Source organism: Cebus imitator, unplaced genomic scaffold (genome assembly GCF_001604975.1).
Source record: "Cebus imitator isolate Cc_AM_T3 unplaced genomic scaffold, Cebus_imitator-1.0 Scaffold54, whole genome shotgun sequence".
NCBI lineage: Eukaryota > Metazoa > Chordata > Mammalia > Primates > Cebidae > Cebus > Cebus imitator.
In genome coordinates, this window is record NW_016107369.1 from 8114118 (window position 1) to 8133679 (window position 19562).

Sequence of the window (19562 nt, forward strand, 5' to 3'; positions counted from 1 at the left end):
GCAACCTCCGTCTCCTGGGTTCAGGCAATTCTCCTGCCTCAGCCTCCTGAGTAGCTGGGATTACAGGCACGCGCCACCATGCCCAGCTAATTTTTTGTAGTTTTAGTAGAGACGAGGTTTCACTATGTTGACCAGGATGGTCTCGATCTCTTGACCTCGTGATCCACCCGCCTCGGCCTCCCAAAGTGCTGGGATTACAGGCTTGAGCCACCGCGCCCGGCCTAAGGGAGACAGTTTTTATAAGGATATTCCTTTCAGTGACAAATTACCTTGTTGAAGAGTATGGACATAAAGAAGAGATCCAACAGCATGGTCTCTGAAAAAGCTGCATAGTCAAATTTGAAAAAGAGCACAGTAAAGATGACTGTGACATACTGATATGTAGGGCTGCTAAAAGAGGATCGTAGCAACTTCAAACCAGCAATGGTGATCATTAAAGCACCTAATCTGTGACACAAAGAAAACACAAATCAACTCATGACTGAAAACACTAGAAGAGACAATAACTTAAAATAAAATTCACCATTTACTTTACTAAGCTTACAATGCATACATTAAATGGAAGCTTCCAAAAAATGATGTCTATAGCTAGGTAAATCACACCCGGAAAGTATATACTTCCTTTTAATACTATTCATTATGATTCTTATCCATTATATGAAGGACCATGTTTTAAAAATAATCATATTGTAATTCTCATATCTAATTCTCCAGTTTCTCAATATTTCTATTACTTTAACATCAACTGCATTTAGCAAATGAAAAACATATTAATGCTTACTCAACAACAGGTACCTCCCCTATTGGGCAGGCCTATCAGACCACCATGGCTGACCATCTAAATGGTGTAAGTTACAAGGTGCATCAAAATAGCCAACTAATATTAAAAATTAATCTTATTTTAAAAATGTCCTCCCATAAAATATTAATTGACAATGAAATGTCTGGAGTAGAGAATATGCCAACAGTGGAAACATGTTTAAAAAAGGGAAGTCAAGGACAAAATGTCACCTAAACTTTTAGTCTCACAGTACCTTGCATGAAGGAAACATTCAATTATTATTCAACATTTTACCAACAACTTAAGACATTGTTTATAACAGCCCCCAGAAGTCAGACAAGATTAGAAGACTATTATACTTACTCTGTATCTAGTTTCTTTGGACTAGCAATTGCCTCTGCACTGCTGCTAAGTTCATTGAGAACAATCAATGGATAGATTATATTCTTCTCCATGAAAAGAAGCCACACATGAAGTTTCTCAAACCACATCATAGTGGCCGCATCTAACAAGGCAATATAAATCAAGAAAACTACATGTTATCTAACGTATAGTTTGTCAATGTGATGAGAAAGAAAAATTTTACAACTCAAATTTAGTACCAAACTACATATAAAATGTTTTTAAAAAGCCAGTACTTTAATCAACTGTCAACTTCAATGAGCTCTGAGATACTTACAAATTTGTGACTTAGACATGATTTAACATTTAGATGAGTTTCGTTTTAAACTTTAATTCTTGAAACCTCATATTTTAACGATAACTTTTTTCATTTATGCTTACAGCTTATGGAAAAAGATTACTGAAGATTATGACATTGGTTCTTCTACCCAAAATAAATAAAAATATGATATGATTTGAATTCACATACTTCATAAGAGTCATTTTCATTGGCAATAATATTTTTTCCCAATGCTACAAATTATTTCATTGGAGAAAGTGTCTAGAATAAACTGAAAGATTTAAAACATGGTTCTTTGGCTATCTGAAAACAGTATTATCTGGCTTTAGGAAGTTCTCTAAGAAATAATATTTTTTCTTTGAGTTGCTAAAATCAGGACAGAAGAAACAACAACTTTGCTGTTAGTACTATAAATTAGTCAAATGTTATACTGATTCAAAATCTGTATTTAAATTAAATGTTCTAAGACTTCAAAATTTTAAAAAAGATCAATATTTTAATGAAAAGTGGTGGTTTTTAAAACAAACTAGATGTGTCATCATTTATATATGAAAGCAATAATAGTTCACCATTAAAAACATATCTCATTCTGAATTATTTTTCTGAGGGTATAAATGGGCCAATAAAGATTCTCAAGCAGCTTCAGATCATGCCTGTAATACCAGCACCTTGAGAGGCCAAGGCAGGCAGATCACCTGATGTTAGGAATTCAAGGCCAGCCTGACCAACATGGAGAAACCCCGTCTCTACTAAAAATACAAAATTAGCTGGGTGTGGTGGCACATGCCTGTAATCCCAGCTACTTGGGAGGCTGAGGCAGGAGAATGACTTGAATCCAGGAGGCAGAGGTTGCGGTGAGCCAAAATTGTGCCATTGCACTCCAGCCTGGGTAACAAGAGCAAAACTCCGTCTCAAAAAAAAAGATTCTTACGCAGTTTCATGTCATTTTTCTTTATTAGGAAGCTTTCAAAGGCTTTGGGGTTCTTTAAAAAAGTTATATTTCAAGCAGCTGAATGATTTACTCTATAATAATTTGCTAACTGAAAAAAAACCGTGAGAAAAAAGTTGGCTGATTTAATCATTGGTATGTAATTATGACATAGATATGAACATTTATTATTTTTCTAAAATGAGGAGGTACAATATATTACAGATAACACGGTCAATGAACAAGAACTGAATACTTACAACAGGAAAGAAATGTCAGGGTTTACAGAGGCAAGGAAGAAGCTTAGCAAGTGAACAAGCCTTCTATCTTTTTTTCATCATTTTATACTTTATTGCAAATCTGAACTAATAACAGCAATTAAAAATGTTTTTAATTTCTTTTCACTTTATCAACTCTTTTACACTCCTTTCTGGTAGGACACAGTGTCTCTGGCAGAAAAAGGAACAAAGACCTTTCTTCCTCCCTAGGCATTAAAACTATTTCAAATAGAGAGACCTTAAAGAGGATTGGATTGCCTGCATATGGCATTGAAAACTAATTAGGGGGAACAATAGGGTCAGGAAAGAGAAGTAATAGGCATACACAGGAGGATTCATCAATGAGAATTCTGTGAATAATAACATAGAGAGGGGAGAAGTAAGTTTCTTCTGTGGAAAATTGGCACTGTAGCACTGACACTCATATTTCAGCTAAAATAAAGCATCCTGCAAGATATTAGATTCATTAACAGCTACAAGCTTAAGCAAAAGAAACACAAGCCAAAATATTCCCTGATGATATTCATTTAAATCAGTCATCTATCAATACAGTAAAGGGAAAAGTGCTAATGAAATACTTACTTCGAACTTCATATTGATTATACTCTACTGTCTTTAGCAGAGGATGAGAGAAACAGTGCCATGGTAGCTGTTTTCTAACTTGAGGCAGCACATAATGTGTTACAAAACCCACAAAGCCAACCAACGTATACAACACATACTTGAGAGCAGGCTAAAAAAAAAAAAAAACAATAAAAGTGATAAAATTAGGAGTGATTTTGAGACTCACTCTAGAAATTCTAATTTGCCAGTTCAATTTTCCATTTGATAATGAACAACATCCATTTTAAGAATCTAAGAACAAGGTATTTTCTACAGTTAACGTTTCTAAATTATGTAGTTTGTTCTAATCAGTCTTGAAAGTTAGTGACTATTCATATATCACAGATATTTTGAAATGTGTTAACTACTTTCTCTGGTGTCTTATACTACTGTATAATAAGAGAGTGCCCTAAGGTGTATTGCCTATTACATGAATGTTCTACGAGATGTTTAGAGCAATATATTAAATTGTTTTCAGAGCAGAGATAATGGGGTAAGGCAGGGTCCACCTGGAGCAGTTGGCTGCATGCACTAATTGATAGTACATGGCTTAGTGCATGGCTGTGTGCCTGTCGCACTGCATGGAGGCCCAGGTATCCTGTAACCACCAGCCTTGTTCACTGTGGTGTTCTCATCTATAACCATCACTGACCTGTTCATCACAGCCAGCAAGAGCTCAGTCTTTCCACCGCTACCCCTCATGCTTCACAGGAGGGTCATCTGTTTCTTCCTAGACTGCATCACCAATTACAACAAGGCCTAAAAGCTTGATGCATACCTGTGCAAGCGCACAGGACAGGGACCATTTATGACTATGAAGGCTGTGGCAAGGCCTTCAACAAGGATCGTCATCTGAGGTGCCATATCCTGGTTCATACTGGAGAAAAGCCATTTATTAGAAAGATGTATGCATCTTAAAACTTCTGTTCCCTGCTACAACCAACAGTCAAGTATGCCGACTAAAGACTCGACAACCACCACCACAGGCACCCATGTATGCCAACCTATGGCCCAAGGACTAGTGAATCCAACCTACTGCAGCCGCTACTGGTGCCTGAGGACTAGCCTGCCTAGCTCTGTATCCCTAGCAATGCCTCATCACAGCCTCTATTAACAAATGCAGCCTAAGCCACTGAGGAACTGACACCAATTACAGCCAAATAAATCATATGGAGAGTACACTACCATATATACCCAGAATCAGAGCCAAAGCATCCTGTCCAACCAACACCATAGGTACAGCTACAGGAAACAGTCTTTCTTTCCAAACACCAATCCATACAATTGGAAAAAACTGTTATACCAGATGTGCAGATATCAATGTAAGGACATAAGAAACATGAAAAAGCAAGAAAATACAGTATCACTAAAGGAACATAATTTTCCAGTAACAGATACCAAAGAAAAGGAAATCTATGAAATGTCTGAAAAAGAATTCAAAATAATGATATGAAGGAAACTCAGTGAGATACAAGAGAACACATATGAATAATACAAAGAAATCAAAATATCAACTAATGATCTAAATGAAAAACTCAACAAAGAGATATATCATAAAAAGGAAACAAACAGAAATTGTGGAACTGAAGAATTCAACAAATGAAATAAAAATATAAGCAAGAGGTTCAACAACAGATTAGATCTAGCAGAAGAAATAATTTCTGAACTTTAAGATGGGTTTAAAAAAAAGACAAACCCTCAGACCAAGAAAAAGAAAGAAAGAAAAAAAGAATTTAAAAACCTCATATGATATATGTGACACCGTAAAAATGACTAAACACATTTGAATTTTGGAGTTTCTAGAAGCCTATTTAAGAAAATAATAGATGAAAATTTCCCAAGTCTTAGAGGAAATACAGACACCTAGATATGGGAAGCACAGGGTTCCCAAATACAGTTCACTCAATAAGGTCTTTTCCAAGGTACATTATAGTCAAACTGTCAAAAGTCAAAGACAAAAAGAGAATTCTGAAAACAGCAAGAGAAAAGAGTTAATTTATATACAAGGAAATCCCCATCTGACTAACATCTAATTTCTCAGTAGAAACCTCACAAGCCAGAAGCCAGTGGGGTAATACATTCAAAGTACTGAAAGAAAAAAACTCTTCAGCTAAAAACAGTATACCCAGAAAAGCTTTATCCTTCAAAAATAAAGGAGAAATAATATCTTTACCAAAAAAGCAAAGACTAAGAATTCATTATCAGTAGACTGGTTCTACAAGAAATTATTGAGTCCTATAATAAGTAGCAGAAGGATGATATCTACCATCATGAAATTCATGAGAGGATAAAATCATTGGTAAAGAAGATAAATGATTTTTTTTAAGTCATATGTTATTACTACAAAAAAAAAATCAAATTGAAGGGTAAACAATATTAAAGCAAGAAAGGAACAAAGGATATAGAGAACATTCAGCAAACAATGAACAAAATGATGGGAGTATGCCTTCGTCTAGCAAAAAACCGTGAATGTAAATGGCTTAAACTCCCCAGTTAAAAGATGTAGACTGTCCAGATGTGTATCCTGATGCCAACATAAATATAAGTAAAAATATAGTCTGCTTGAAAAAGAGCCAACTATATGCTGCCTACAGGAAACTAACTTCACCTATAAACACACACATAGACTGAAAGAGAAGAAATTTAAAAATATATTCCAGGCAAATAGAAATCAAAAGCATGGTGGCAGAGCTATACTTGTATCAGACAAAATAAACTATAAGTCAAAAGACATGATGTACTTGTATCAGACAAAATAAACTATAAGTCAAAAGACATGAAAAGAGACAACGAAGGTCATCATATAATACAGGGATCAGTCCAGAAAAGGGTATAACAACTGTAAATATATGCACCCTACACCAGAGAATGCAGATACATAAGGCAAGTATTATTAAAGCTAGTGAGACAGACCCCAATATAATAATAGTTGGGAACATCAACAACCCAATTTCAATATTGGACAGATCACCTAGACAGAAAATCAACAAAGAAGTATCAGACTTAGTCTGCACCATAGAACAAACGAACCTAGCAGACATTTACAGAACATTTATGTCATCCAATAGCTGCAGAATACACATTCTTCTCATCAATACATGAGACATTCTCCAGGACAGACTACATGTTATCACAAAACAAGTCTCAACAAATTTTTAAAAATTGAAATCATATGAAGTATCTTCTTAGACCATGAAGAAATAAAACTAAAAATAAATAAGAGGAACTTTGGAAACTGTACAATTAAACGGATGTTAAACAATGAGCTCCTAAATGAACATTGGGTCAATGAAGAAACTGAAAATAAAATTTAAAAATCTCCAAAACAAATGAAAATACAACGTACTAAAACCTATTGAATATAGCAAAAGCAGTGCTAAAGGGAAATTTATAGTAATAAATGCCTCCATAAAAAAGTACAAAGAGTGCAAACAACCTCATGATGTACCTCAGGGAACTAGGACCTACGAAAGATAAGAGCAGAAATAAATGAAAGTAAAATGAAGAAACAATACAAAAGATCAAAGAACTGAAAAGTTGGGTTTTTTTAAAAAGAGATAAAATTGACATATCTTTAACCAGAAAATGAAAGAGAGAAGACCTAAATAAATAAAATGAGAGATGAAAAAGGATATATTACAACTAATACTGCAAAAATTCAGAGTATCATTAGTGGCTACTATGAGCAACTATATGCCAATAAATTGGAAAATCTAGAGGAAATGGATTAATTCCTAGACACATACAACCTAGCAAGATTAAACAATGAAGAAATCCAAAAGCTGAACAGATCATAACATGTAACAAGACCGAAGCCATAATAAAAAGTCACCCAGTAAAGAAAAGCCCAGGACTAGATGGCTTCACTGCTGAATTCTTCCACTGTTGGTGGGAATGTAAGTTAGTACAACCACTATGGAGAACAGTTTGGAAGCTCCTGAGAAAACTAAAAATAGAGTTACCATATTATCCAGCAATCCCAATGCTAGATACATACTCAAAATAAAGGAAATCAATTTATTGAAGAGATATCTGTATTCAATGTTTGTTGCAGCACTGTTCATATTAGCCAAGACTTGGAGGTGACTTGGAGGCAACCTAAGTGTTCATCACCAGATGAATGAATAAAGAAAATGTGGTACACATACACAATGGAGTACTATTCAGCCATAAAAAACAATGCGATTCTGTCATTTGCTATACCATAGATGGAACTGTAGGTCACTGTGTTAAGTGAAATAAGCCTGGTACAGAAAGAGAAACTTCACATGTTCTCATTTATTTGTGGGAGCTAAAAATTAAAACAATTGAACTCATGGAAATAGAGAGTGGAACGATGATTATCAGAGACTGAGAAGGGTAGGACGGGTGGTGAGGGGAGGTAGCAATGGTTAATGGATACAAAAAGTAGTAGAAAGAATGTATAAGACCTAGTATTTGATACCACAACAGGGTAACTACAGTCAGTAATAATTTAATTGCACATTTAAAGATAACTAAGAGTATAACTGGATCATAACACAAAGGACAAATGCTTGAGGAGAGGAATACTCCATTTACCATGTGATTATTACACATTGCATGCCTGTATCAAAGTATCTCAGGTACCCCATAAAGATATACACCCATTATGAAAAAAAATGAAGAATGTCTAGAGGAATAATGCCAGAAAATTTCCAAATTTAATGAAAACTATAAACCACAGATTCAATAAACCCCAAGCACAGAAAAATGAACTATGTGAAGGTACATCACAATCAAATTTGTAAAAACTAGCAATAAAAAGATAGCGTAAGAAAAAAAATAAGTTATCTACATAGGAATAAATTCAGTCAGAAGCAAAAGGGAGAAGACAGTGGAGCAACATCTTCATGCACTAAAAGAGAAAAAAAAACTGTCATCTTAGAATTTTATACCCAAGGAAGTATCTTTCAATACCAATGGTGAAATAAGGACTTATTCGGAACTACAAAAGCCAAGAAAACGTGCAGATTTTCACCACAAGAAATGTCCTAGGACAGCCAGGTGTGGGAGTTCACACCTGTCATCCTAGCACTTTGGGAGACCACGGCAGGAGGATCACTTTAGCTCAGGGGTTTGAGACCAGCCTGGGCAACACAGTGAGACTTTGCCCCTGAATAAAAAAGAAATGTCCTAAGAAATCTTTCAAGTAGGAGGAAAATGACACCAAATGGAAACATGGATATGCACAAAATAATGCAGGGGACTAAACATGATAATTACATGCCCTACAGATGAAAGGAATAGTTGATGAGCTGTACTTAAGGAACAACACCTAAGAAGCCTTACTCTTACCTGAACCTGATTTAGATAATAACGTTCTAGACTTTCAACTTTTCTGGAATGAGACTTTTGGGGGTTTTAGGAGAGGGTATGTACACTTTGCGTATACAAGGGTCGATCATGGAGGTCTACTAATGGACTGTGGTAGTCCAGCTTCTGAAATGGTTCCCATGATCCTTGCCTCTTGCTTTTATACTTTAATATATTCTCTTCTCACATGTACCAGGGTTGGTCTATGTACACAACAGAATATGGAAGAACTGGTGGCATGCCATATCCAATATCAGGTTATAAAAGAGTACAGCTCCTGTCTTAGGCTTTGTCTCTCAAGGATCACTTGCTCTGGGGGAAACTAGCTGCCATTTGTGAGTACAGTTAGGCAGCCTATGGTGACAACCACATGGAGGGGAACTGAGGTCTCTGGTCAATAGTCAGAAGAAACTGAGGCCTGTAAACCGTGAACTCAGATGATTGTAGCATCATGAAAGATCTTGAGCTAGAATCATCCAGCAAAGCCACTCCCAGATTCATAACCCAGAGAAATCATGAGAAAATAAGTATTTGTTGATAAAAAACAAAATGTCATGTATTTCAGTACTATGGACAAACATTAACATCAAATCAGAAATCAGTCCAAACAAAGTTATAGTCATGTGCTGCTTAACAACAAGATGCATTATGAGAAATGTGTGAGAAATGTGTTGTTAGGCAATGCCATCATTGTACAAACATCAGAGTGTACTCACATAGATAAGACAGTATGGCCTACCACACACTGAGGCTATGTGGTAGAGTCTACTGCTCCTAAACTACAAAAATGTATAGCATGTTACTGTACTGAATACCATAGGCAACTGTAACACAATGCAAGTATTTGTGTATTTAAACATAGACAGGCTAGGTGCAGTAGCTCATGTCTATTAATTCCAGCACTTTGGGAGACTGGGGCAGAGGAATTGCTTGAACCCAGGTGTTTGACACCAGCCTGGGCAACACAACAAGACTCAGTTTCTACTAAAAACAAACAAACAAACAAAATTCTTCAAATTAGCCTGGTGTGGTGGCACACATCTGTAGTCCTAGTTACTTGGGAGGCTGAGTGGGAGGATCGCTTGAGCCCAGGGGTTCAAGATTGCAATGAACTGTGATTATAACACTGCACTCCAGCCTGGGTGACACAGTGAGATCCTATCTCAAACAAACAAACAAATAAAAGAAGAAAATGATTCCTTACCTGCAATACTGTGAAGACTGTGCTTACATGAATAGCAAAATACAGCACACCAATTACAATGCATACTACTAGGTCAGACTGCAATCGTTCACTCTGTAGGGGTAAAAAAGGATTATTAAACAATTACATAAAAATTTTAAAAATCTTTTTCCTTTATTCCCAATTGGTAAAGTTTAAGAAATAACTTTTTGCCTGGCTAGCTTGGTTGGTATTAAAGAAAAAAAAACAAGAATTTTTCATTGATACTCTAACACTTCTAGATCCCATTCCCCCTCCGTCCCTGCACTTCTCTTTTTCTCTCTCTCTGGAGTTTCACTCTGTTGCCCAGGCTGGAGTGCAGCAGCATGATCTCGGCTCACTGCACCCTCCACCTCCTGGGTTCAAGCGATTCTCCTGCTTCAGCCTCTCAAGAAGCTGGGACTGAAGGCATGTGCCACCACACGCCACCACACCCAGCTAATTTTTTGTATTTTTAGTAGAGACAGGGTTTCACCATGTTGGCCAGGCTGATCTTGAACTCCTGACCTCAAGTGATACGCCCACCTTGGCCTCCCAAAGTGCTGGGATTACAGGCGTGAGCCACCACACCTGGCCACCCTTCTATATATTTTCTAATAATAATTAACCGCAATAAATATAATAATAATTAACCATAATAATTAACCACAATAAATCTTATTTTCTTCGTCAATTTCCTCAAATTTTGACACTGTAATGCTAAGGAAACTGAATAACTTATCTAGTTCTGCATGCCATATAACATATTACAATAGAGTCTTTTAGAATGAAGATTTTATTCCCCCATTGGTCTGTACTTTTTTTTTTTTTTTTTTTTTTACAGAGTCTTGCTCTGTCACCTAGGCTGTAATGCAGTGGCACAATCTCGGCTCATTGCAATCTCTGTCTCCCAGGTTCAAGTGATTTCCCTGCCTCAGCCTCCTGAGCAGCTGGGATTATAGGCACGCATCACCACGCCCAGCTAATTTTTTTGTGTTTTTAGTAGAGACAGGGCTTCCTCATGTTGGCAAGGATGGTCTTGATCTCCTGACATCGTGATCCACCTGCCTCGGCCTCCCAAAGTGCTGGGATTACAGGCGTGAGCCACCGCGCCTGGCCTGTAAGTTTTTCTTTTACATATGGGGCAACAAAATAAGGTACCTTAAGTTACTATAATTTTTGTTTGTTTGTTTTTGAGACAGGGTCTCACTATGTTGCCCAGGCTAGAGTACAGTGTCTTTTCACAGGTACAGTCATTTCACACTAGAGCTCAGAACCCCTGGGCTCAAGGGATCCTCCAGTTTTAGTTGCCCAAGTACCTGGGACTACAGGCACGTGTCACCACTCCTGATCATAGTGCCATTTATAGGGGTATATCCCTTTGGATAATTTATATGTTCACTGGTCTTTCAACATGTAAAAACCATGTGCTTAAGTCCCATTTTACTTACTACATTTTGGTTCTATCAGTGGTTATAGAAAAACCAGAAACCTCTTGGTATCTTTGGTCATCAACTCACCTCTTAGACTTACGCTTATAAGCATATTCAGAATATCCTACTATACTTACCATGAAACATCCTCTGCCAATATGGAAACTAAAGTTAGAAAAAAGCCATTCTAATATCTTGAGAGTTTTATATTTCTAAAGTTTCTGAAAGAATACGTGAACAGGTCAAGCTCCCTGAAAGTAAATGCGTCTAATTCAACATCTATATAAATTCAGTCTTTTACAAAGGAAAATTACCTAAATCTGAGAAAAAGATTTTGTTTTACTCCATAAACAGACATGAATTTACAGAATTCATTTCTCAAATAGTGAAAGAATATAAGCAACATTGTAATTCACTAAATTAGAAATTTTAAAAATTACTGCATTTCCTTAAGTATAGTAAATTAATAAAGGTTATTGTTCTCTCCTTCAGCCTGGAATATACACAGTTTTCAGACTGCCCTTGAGAAATAAAACAACCTAAAGACTAACGAATGACTTACCAAGACATAGTTTTTTTTTTCAACAAGATGAACAATAACAACAAAATGAATCTAATTTATGTTAATACTAATGTTTCAGATCCTAGTCTAAATTGAATAGGAATAAAAGTTCTATGACCAATGAAATTACTTAATTTCACCTGACCTAAAAATAAATGTTTAATGTTCTGTTCTACACACAAACCAAGTCTGAGGAATAAGCATTTCTTACATGTTAATATTTGGAATAAAGACAATCAACAATGTACAACTAATCCTATAAACTATAACTATACATTTTTCTCCAATTGCTAAAGACTTTCAAAAAGTGTCATCATATAACATAATCAACTGTCTAAGATTTAAGTCTTTTAAGTGATTCTAAATGTTAAAACTTACAACAGAATTTCTAAGTTTTTCAGGCAGTGGATCTTTTACTTCAGCTAGAGGGTCTTCTGGATTTTTCTCTTCCATTTTTGGAAAAATCCTGGATTGCACTAAAGAGCTTTGTGTTAAAAAAGAGGAAAAAAAAATACATATATAATCTGAAAACCAATAATTCAAATGGGCAATAAAGTTTATGATAGAAATCAAGTGATTCAAGTATATTTTAATCATTACCAAATGAGAAATTCCAAAATGTTTAGGATACCATAAATAAGCATACAGTGAAAATATTTTTATTAAAACATAGTTTCAATAATTGGGAAGGAAAACACTAATATTCTTAGCCAATCTGATTAGAATGATCCAAAGTTGACATATTTTGAAACTTAATATAGATTAGGCCAATAGCACTTTGGAAAGGCATTGGGAAAAAGAAATTTTGAAAGTTATTTGAGAAAGTCACCAACTTACTTAAATTTCTTTAATTCAATAACAACTGAGTTCACTTACAAAAGTACAGATGGATCACTGCTTTGTCGGCTGAGATGATAAGACACTGCCACTAACAAACCACAAAAAATGGAAAATAGTACTGGAATATGCTGGCCATCCCAAGAATCCTGTGGAAATATGAATTTAACAGAATTATATGCTTCTAATTTACAATATAGCACATAATCCTTTTATGTCAGTATTTTAGAAAAGACAATGAACTTAAATTCAACAAAATTTTTGCCACGTTAATTGTATTTTGTTCCAGAAAAATTTAGATTTATTATTTTCTGATGAGCTAGAATCTAGACACTAGATGTCTTTGGTACTAAAGCTACAGATTTTTTGGGCAAGGGGGCATGAGAGCTCTATTCATACACTAGGAACAATTTGCTTTTGATGCATGTGGCTATCAATTCTTTCACATTTAGTTTGTAGTAAACTGTGTTCCTTTTTGAAGAATAAGATATCTTGACACAGTAAATTTTATACAATAATAGAGCAGAAAAAGACAATACATGATACATTAGGCAAAAGAAAAGGCTGACATTTGGTATGTTGCTTTCTTGATGCCTTTGCTCATATAATATATACGTCCTCCACAGCACTGAGCAGGCATTCAGTAACTGTTTTCTGAATGAATAACTGTGCAACCCTAGAAGGAAATACTACAAAGGCTAACTTCCAAGGCCACCACACATGTGGTCACTCCCATGTGAGCTCTGCTCATTGTAGCATCTCTGGAGTCTATCAGCTTGATACCTGGCAGAGAGTGGGCAATACACTAACTGGAACAGGTAACAGTTCTTAAGTATGTCCTGTGAGGTGGACACTATTCTAATCCTTCATTGTTCTCTGGCGATTCGGAAAGGAAACATGGTAGGAGTGGGGACCCAAATGGTGGTTTTTAATACAACTTGCCTTTTTTCCCACTTAAAAGTAGACTTGAAAATTGTTTCACATCATAACACAGACATTTTATTTTTTTTAATGGCTACATCAAAATCTTATATTGAACACTGTGTAGAGCTGTATCCTTGGATCTTTGTTATTTCCCAAATAATTTTTACAATAACCTTGAAAATATGTATTATTACCACCCAATTTATAGATAAGAAGAGGGTTTAAGTAATTTGTCCAGTTAAGCGGTAGAACCAGAAAGTGAACCCTTGATATGTTTGAATGTACTGAAAAGTTAAACAATATCTTAAGAGCTTGAGAATAAAAGTGAGATAAATACATAAGAAAGCAAAGTATAGAAGAAAACAAAAGATATGGAGGAAGAGCATTTATCCAGTGATAATAAGGTAAACACATCAGGTATATAAGGGAGACAAGAGATGCTACATGAGTAGTCAGGCTGAGGTGAGAGAAAGTTAAGTCAAGCCTCTGGGAGACCCTGTCTTGAGCAATCCGCTTTCTCAACATGAGGAAGCTTTCTCTCTCTCCCTCTCTTCTTCTCTGTCTTTCCACTCCTAAACCCACTCCTTGTGTGTCTGTGTCTTGAATTATTTCTTGGCGCAAGACAATGAACCATGGTGCCTAGAAAGAGCTATAAAGTTTGCCATTGAGGAGTTCCGCCTCTGGTGCCTGTTTGCTCTGTCTCTGATGGCTGCCGGAAAATCTGCTCGTGCTGTGAAGGTGCTGAAAAAGTGTATCTACCTAAAGCCAGACAATGCCACCATCCCTCTCCTTGCTGCCAAGTTATGCAGGAACTCCCTGCACTGATTGGAAGAGGCTGAAAAGTTTGCCAAAAATGTCACTGATGTGAGAGAGAAAACATCAGAGTTCAAGGCCAAAGGCCACTTAGCTCTGGGACTCATGTACAGACGTGAGCAGGCCCTACAGTGAGAGACATCCCACCCACAGAGCTGTTGAGCTGCAGGGCTGGGCTGCCTAATCCTACACTGCAGGATTCCCATAGTCCCCTTCTGTCCCAGGATGGTGTAGAGGTTGGAGCATTCTTGTGTGCTGTCCTGTGGGGACCCCGTGCTGCTGTCCTCTTTGCTTGGTCTGACAGGAGAATAGGAGGGTAGGATGGAGGGTCCTGTGCCAGGGCTCCTGGACCTTGTTTTCATGTGCATTATGCTGGTGGTGCACTGGGCACCTCACTGAGCTTTGAGGGATGATTCACCCACTCAGCCTTGCACCTGCCCCTGTCCCAGCACTTGGCCTGGGCTGTCCCATGTGAAGGGATGTTGGATATGAGGTATAAGAATGTAGACGAGTCAGGGACAGACACCTCCAGGAAGCTTCCCTTGACTGGTCAGGAAATGCCTCTTTTCCATTTGCACATTTTAATTGACAGATATGTACATGTGTGGTGCAGCTGCTCAACAGACACCCAGGGCTCTTGGGTGCAGTGATTTTGGATGCGCTTAGAGTTTTGGTGGAAGGGCTTCTGGCTAAGAAAAAAGTCTTGCACACTTAATGAAGTTTTCAGTGATGTTTGCAGAAAGTTTAAATTAACAATCTTTTTCTGAACTGTTACTATTCTTTAATCATGTTGTTAAATATAATAAAAATGTAAAAAAAGAAATCTCAGGAACAAATGGGTAACTTAATGAATTTGAATTAGTATAAGGCAAAATATCCTTGTAACTATGACCCTGCTCAGGACCTCATTTACGACGATGAGCAAAGGAATATGAGAGACAAAAGCCATAACTTCCTAGACATAAGCAGGGAATCTGGCTTTGAGCTGCTTAACGGCCAAGGCAAATTTTAAAATTAACACTGGCTATATGGGGAAAAAACAAAACAAAACAAAACAAAAACAATACAAAAATGCATTCTAGATTTCTTAGGGAAACAAATAAGAACTGGCTGTCATCAAGATTTAAAAGAAATATCTTGATTGAGTCTTTACAGGAGGGACACTAAACAATGCACCGAAGGACATCAACGTGACAGCCCTGGGATAAAGGGACCACCGTTTTCTTACACACACTCTTGGAAGGTGCCTCCATGCAAAGAGCCGGCATAATGCTGAAGAGAAATGTGGGCAAGGAAACCCTAGAGGTGACCAGACACCCTGGTCCAAATGCAGCTCTCAATGGTTTAACCTAATCTAGGGATATAAACTAGAATACATTCAGGAATAAATGAACCACATGTATTCTAAACGATCTCCAAAAAAAAAAAAAAAAAAAAAAAAAAAAAAAAAAAAAAAAAAAAAAAAAAACAAGTGAATCAATACGAAAACCAAAAAAAAAAAAAAAAAGAGAGAGAGAGAGATAAAGTAAGTCAAGCCTCCAACTTTCATAAAGGTCAGTCCATGGGCTCTGCTGAAGATGTCAGAAAATACAAGAAATAGAAATAAAAAGTAGACATATGGAGATAATGCCAAAAAGAATCAGTTAAAAATAGTAAGTCTGAGGAAGGAAAAAGGGGTTAGGAGATTGCTGTTCTTGCTCTAAGTCCTGTAGAACTATTTGACACTGTGATATTGAATGTACAACTTTAATAAAAATTAAAACTAAAAAATATATATGTATGTCCAGTACAACCACTTTGGAAAACTGCTAATTCCATTTCTAGGTATTTATCCAAGAGAAATGAATACACATGTCCACAAAAGGACTTGTACGATGATGTTCACAGCAGGCCTACTCATAATATTCCTCAACTAGAAACAACTCAAATAAGCATCTCTAAGACGGTAGGTAAACTGTGATATAGGCATACAATGTGGGTAAGAAGGAATTAAAATTAAATGGAATACTTATCTACAATAAAAAGAAACAAACTCCTGATACACACATGGGGATGAATCTCAACAGTATTACACTGAGCAATTAAGTCAGATACAAAAGAATACGTATGGTACGACTTCATTTATATGAAGTTCAAGAACTGCAAACCTAGTGAAAGAAATAACAACAGTAAGTATTAGGAGAGAAAGGAAGAAATGTGAGGAAACTTTCTCAGGTAATGGAACTCTTAGATCTTGATAAGGGTATAAATTACATAGGTATATGTGTTTGTCAAAACTTATCAGATTGTGTACTTCAGATAGTTGGATTTCATTGTATGTAAATTTTGCCTCAACTAAAATAAAACAAAATGAGTATTTAAGAAAAAAACTAAACAAAAGATGCCTGTCTTTATTTGACAAATACTTGACACTACTTACCACTCTCAGACAAAAGAAGAGCATTCTTATCTCAAAATGACCTGTTCATTTAGATTAAAAATTTAGAAATATCATGTACTGAAAGCAATTCATAAACACCACCTGTTGTCTGTGTCCCCACTAATTCGTATGTTGAAATCCCCACCCCCAGTGTGATGGTATTAGGAGGTGGCACCTTTGGGAGGTCAGTAGGTCCTGAGAGTAGAGTCCTCATGACTAGGATCATAGTCCATATAAAAAGGAACCCCAGAGGGCAAGTCCTGTTTCTGCCACTAAGGATATAAGAAGTTAGTTGTCTGCAACTGGGAAGAGAGACCTCACCAGGACCTGACCATCCAGCACCCCAATCTCAGACTTCCAGGCCCCAGAACTGTGAGAAATAAATTTCTATTGTTTATAAGCCACCTCATCTATGGGTACTTTGTTAAAATAGCCTGAATTGTGAGCCTTAACTAAGATAGTTAACTACTACCTCTATTGAATCACTAACTATAAAAATTTTTAAATGTTTATGATTACAACTTGTTGACAATCTTTTAAAGAGAAGTTCATAAGACTCATCTAGATCTTCTAATCCAATAATGTATCTTAAATTGTAGTCCTTGAGCTTGTTTTTATAAGTTTAAAAAAACTTTGATATGAAAAGCAGTTAAATTCTTAACTAGAATTTTAAAATTAATTTCATATCCTGTAATTATGCCTACCCTTATAGCAGATGAGCCTAGTTTTCCATAATCTGTTCCTAATATTAACCTATGACTACTGCGGGAAAAAGAATTTTCTTTTAGTAATGGATAACTATTAAACTACTTTGAAATTCAAAATAGTTGAGAATGAGAATAATGTTTAACATTTAAAGATCATGAAAATTAATGCTAAGTGGCAACAGAAGAAAAAATCACTATTGGTTGATTTTAAAACAACCTTCATATAGAAATACAGCCTTAAAGACAAAACATACTACATTTATTGCTCACCTTTAAAGCTCCGTAACATAATCCATACAATAAGGCTACTGCCACAATGCTACAGATAAAACTGTAAAGTGCTGCAAGCAGGCTTGTAGTGGCTAGACAGGAAAAGAAAAAGGAAAGAAATATGTTATAAAAATATATGGAAAAAAATTTAAAGGTCACTGAAAAGCATTTAAAATATTATAATATCAACAATCATTAAACATCTACTAATTTGAATTCAAAAAATTCAGTTACTTCATTTTGTTCTTTCAGAAAGATTTTGACATGACAAAGATTTGCTATCCTGAATCTTTGCTACCAGATAAAATATATTCATCTTGGAAGTAATGAACATTTATATGTAGCAAGAAAAAATTATCATATGCTTCAAGAATATATCTTATATTAACAAAAAATGTGGAAAAATGAAGCTTTCAGAGCCGGAAAAGGAACTGGAGATGTATTAAGTGTTCGCTGAAAGATATTTATCTATGTAAACAGAACCTGTGTTACCCACAGAAGTAAATTTGTATTCCCATGTGTTAATTTTCAGAAAAAGGTATAGATCTAATTGCTAGCAATAGCAACAACAACAAAATAGATTCAATAGGAATATTACTAATAAGGAATAGGGAATAGCTAAGATATTTAGATTTTAGTTTTAAAACATGGGTAACAGATTTCCTTTAATAATAATTTAATAATAATCATAAAATAAATCTATATAAAAATTCCCTATGAGATATTAGAAACCTATTACCTTGCACAAGGTTGTAAATTATAGTATGACAAAAGCCCATTATCACAAATTACCTACATTAAGCCCTCCTCATAGTATTTAGGGTAATATAATACCAAGAATAGTCCCTAAATATTAGAATTGTCTTCTACCCATTAAACTATGCTGATTGATGAAACCAACTCTGTCTTAATTCAATCCCTTCAAAAAATTTTCAAAACATTAAAAATTCTCTAGTATAATACACAGCAACATAGAAAAAGCTCAGTTTGTACTTAAAATTAAAGCCATGATATCAATATTTTATCACCAGAGAGGATTTCAATGCATATGCTTAGAAAATAGATGAGGCCTGAAAATGTGAAAGTGTGTAGAGAGTGAACTCTAAAGTTATAATAATTTCTTTCCCTTTCATTTTCTCTAGTTGCACACTCATCTTTTAGTAAAATTTTCAATGGTTAAACTAAATAATGGTATATTTTAACCATGGTGTGTGCCAAATAATTATTTTCAGGTTCTACAAACCATTATCTATTCCCCAGTAATATGGCTATAGTCTTATTTTTTAAATAAAATATACATATGATATACGGAAATAGATTTTCTAAGTATATCAGTTAATAGCCACATAGTCTACTCAGTGAACAGAGAAAGTTTTTAAAAGCTTATTTATTAGTAAAATGCTTTTAGATTCTGGTTTTGGTGTTAGCATTCTAAGGATAAAACAAAACTCTGAAACCAAATACAAAGATCTACTAAATGCACATACTGGTTTAAAATCCAAATATAATGCTATGTATCAAACTTCAATCTCTTCAGGATAGATGATCTTTTATAAATACTTCTTAAGTACATACAGGTTCCATGTAAACTCACTATAACTTTAAGTTGCAGACATTATTTTATCACTTCTTACACACCTGCTTCATTATACCTGGCTCTTTCTCTACAGTAGCAGACTTGACTATTTTTTCCTATCCACATTAATTGCTTCTCAGTCTTAAATGATTTAATGTCTTTTTTTTTTTTTTCTTAATTTCCAACAGCTCTATGTATGTTGTTGAAGACTTTC

At 35.5% G+C, this 19562-nt stretch overlaps 1 protein-coding gene across 2 annotated transcripts in view; it reads right to left on the reverse strand.

The window, feature by feature from the left end:
- PCNX1 (pecanex 1) overlaps positions 1–19562 on the reverse strand; it is a 205961-nt gene that overhangs the window by 65389 nt on the left and 121010 nt on the right. For both annotated transcript variants that reach the window (XM_017528758.2, XM_017528759.2), the window contains 7 exons: positions 17773–17930; positions 12679–12788; positions 12181–12286; positions 9811–9903; positions 3252–3402; positions 1145–1286; positions 270–447 (listed from right to left, as the gene is read on the reverse strand). In XM_017528758.2, coding sequence (XP_017384247.1) covers positions 270–447; positions 1145–1286; positions 3252–3402; positions 9811–9903; positions 12181–12286; positions 12679–12788; positions 17773–17930 — 938 coding nt within the window. The remainder of the gene's footprint in view (positions 1–269; positions 448–1144; positions 1287–3251; positions 3403–9810; positions 9904–12180; positions 12287–12678; positions 12789–17772; positions 17931–19562) is intronic.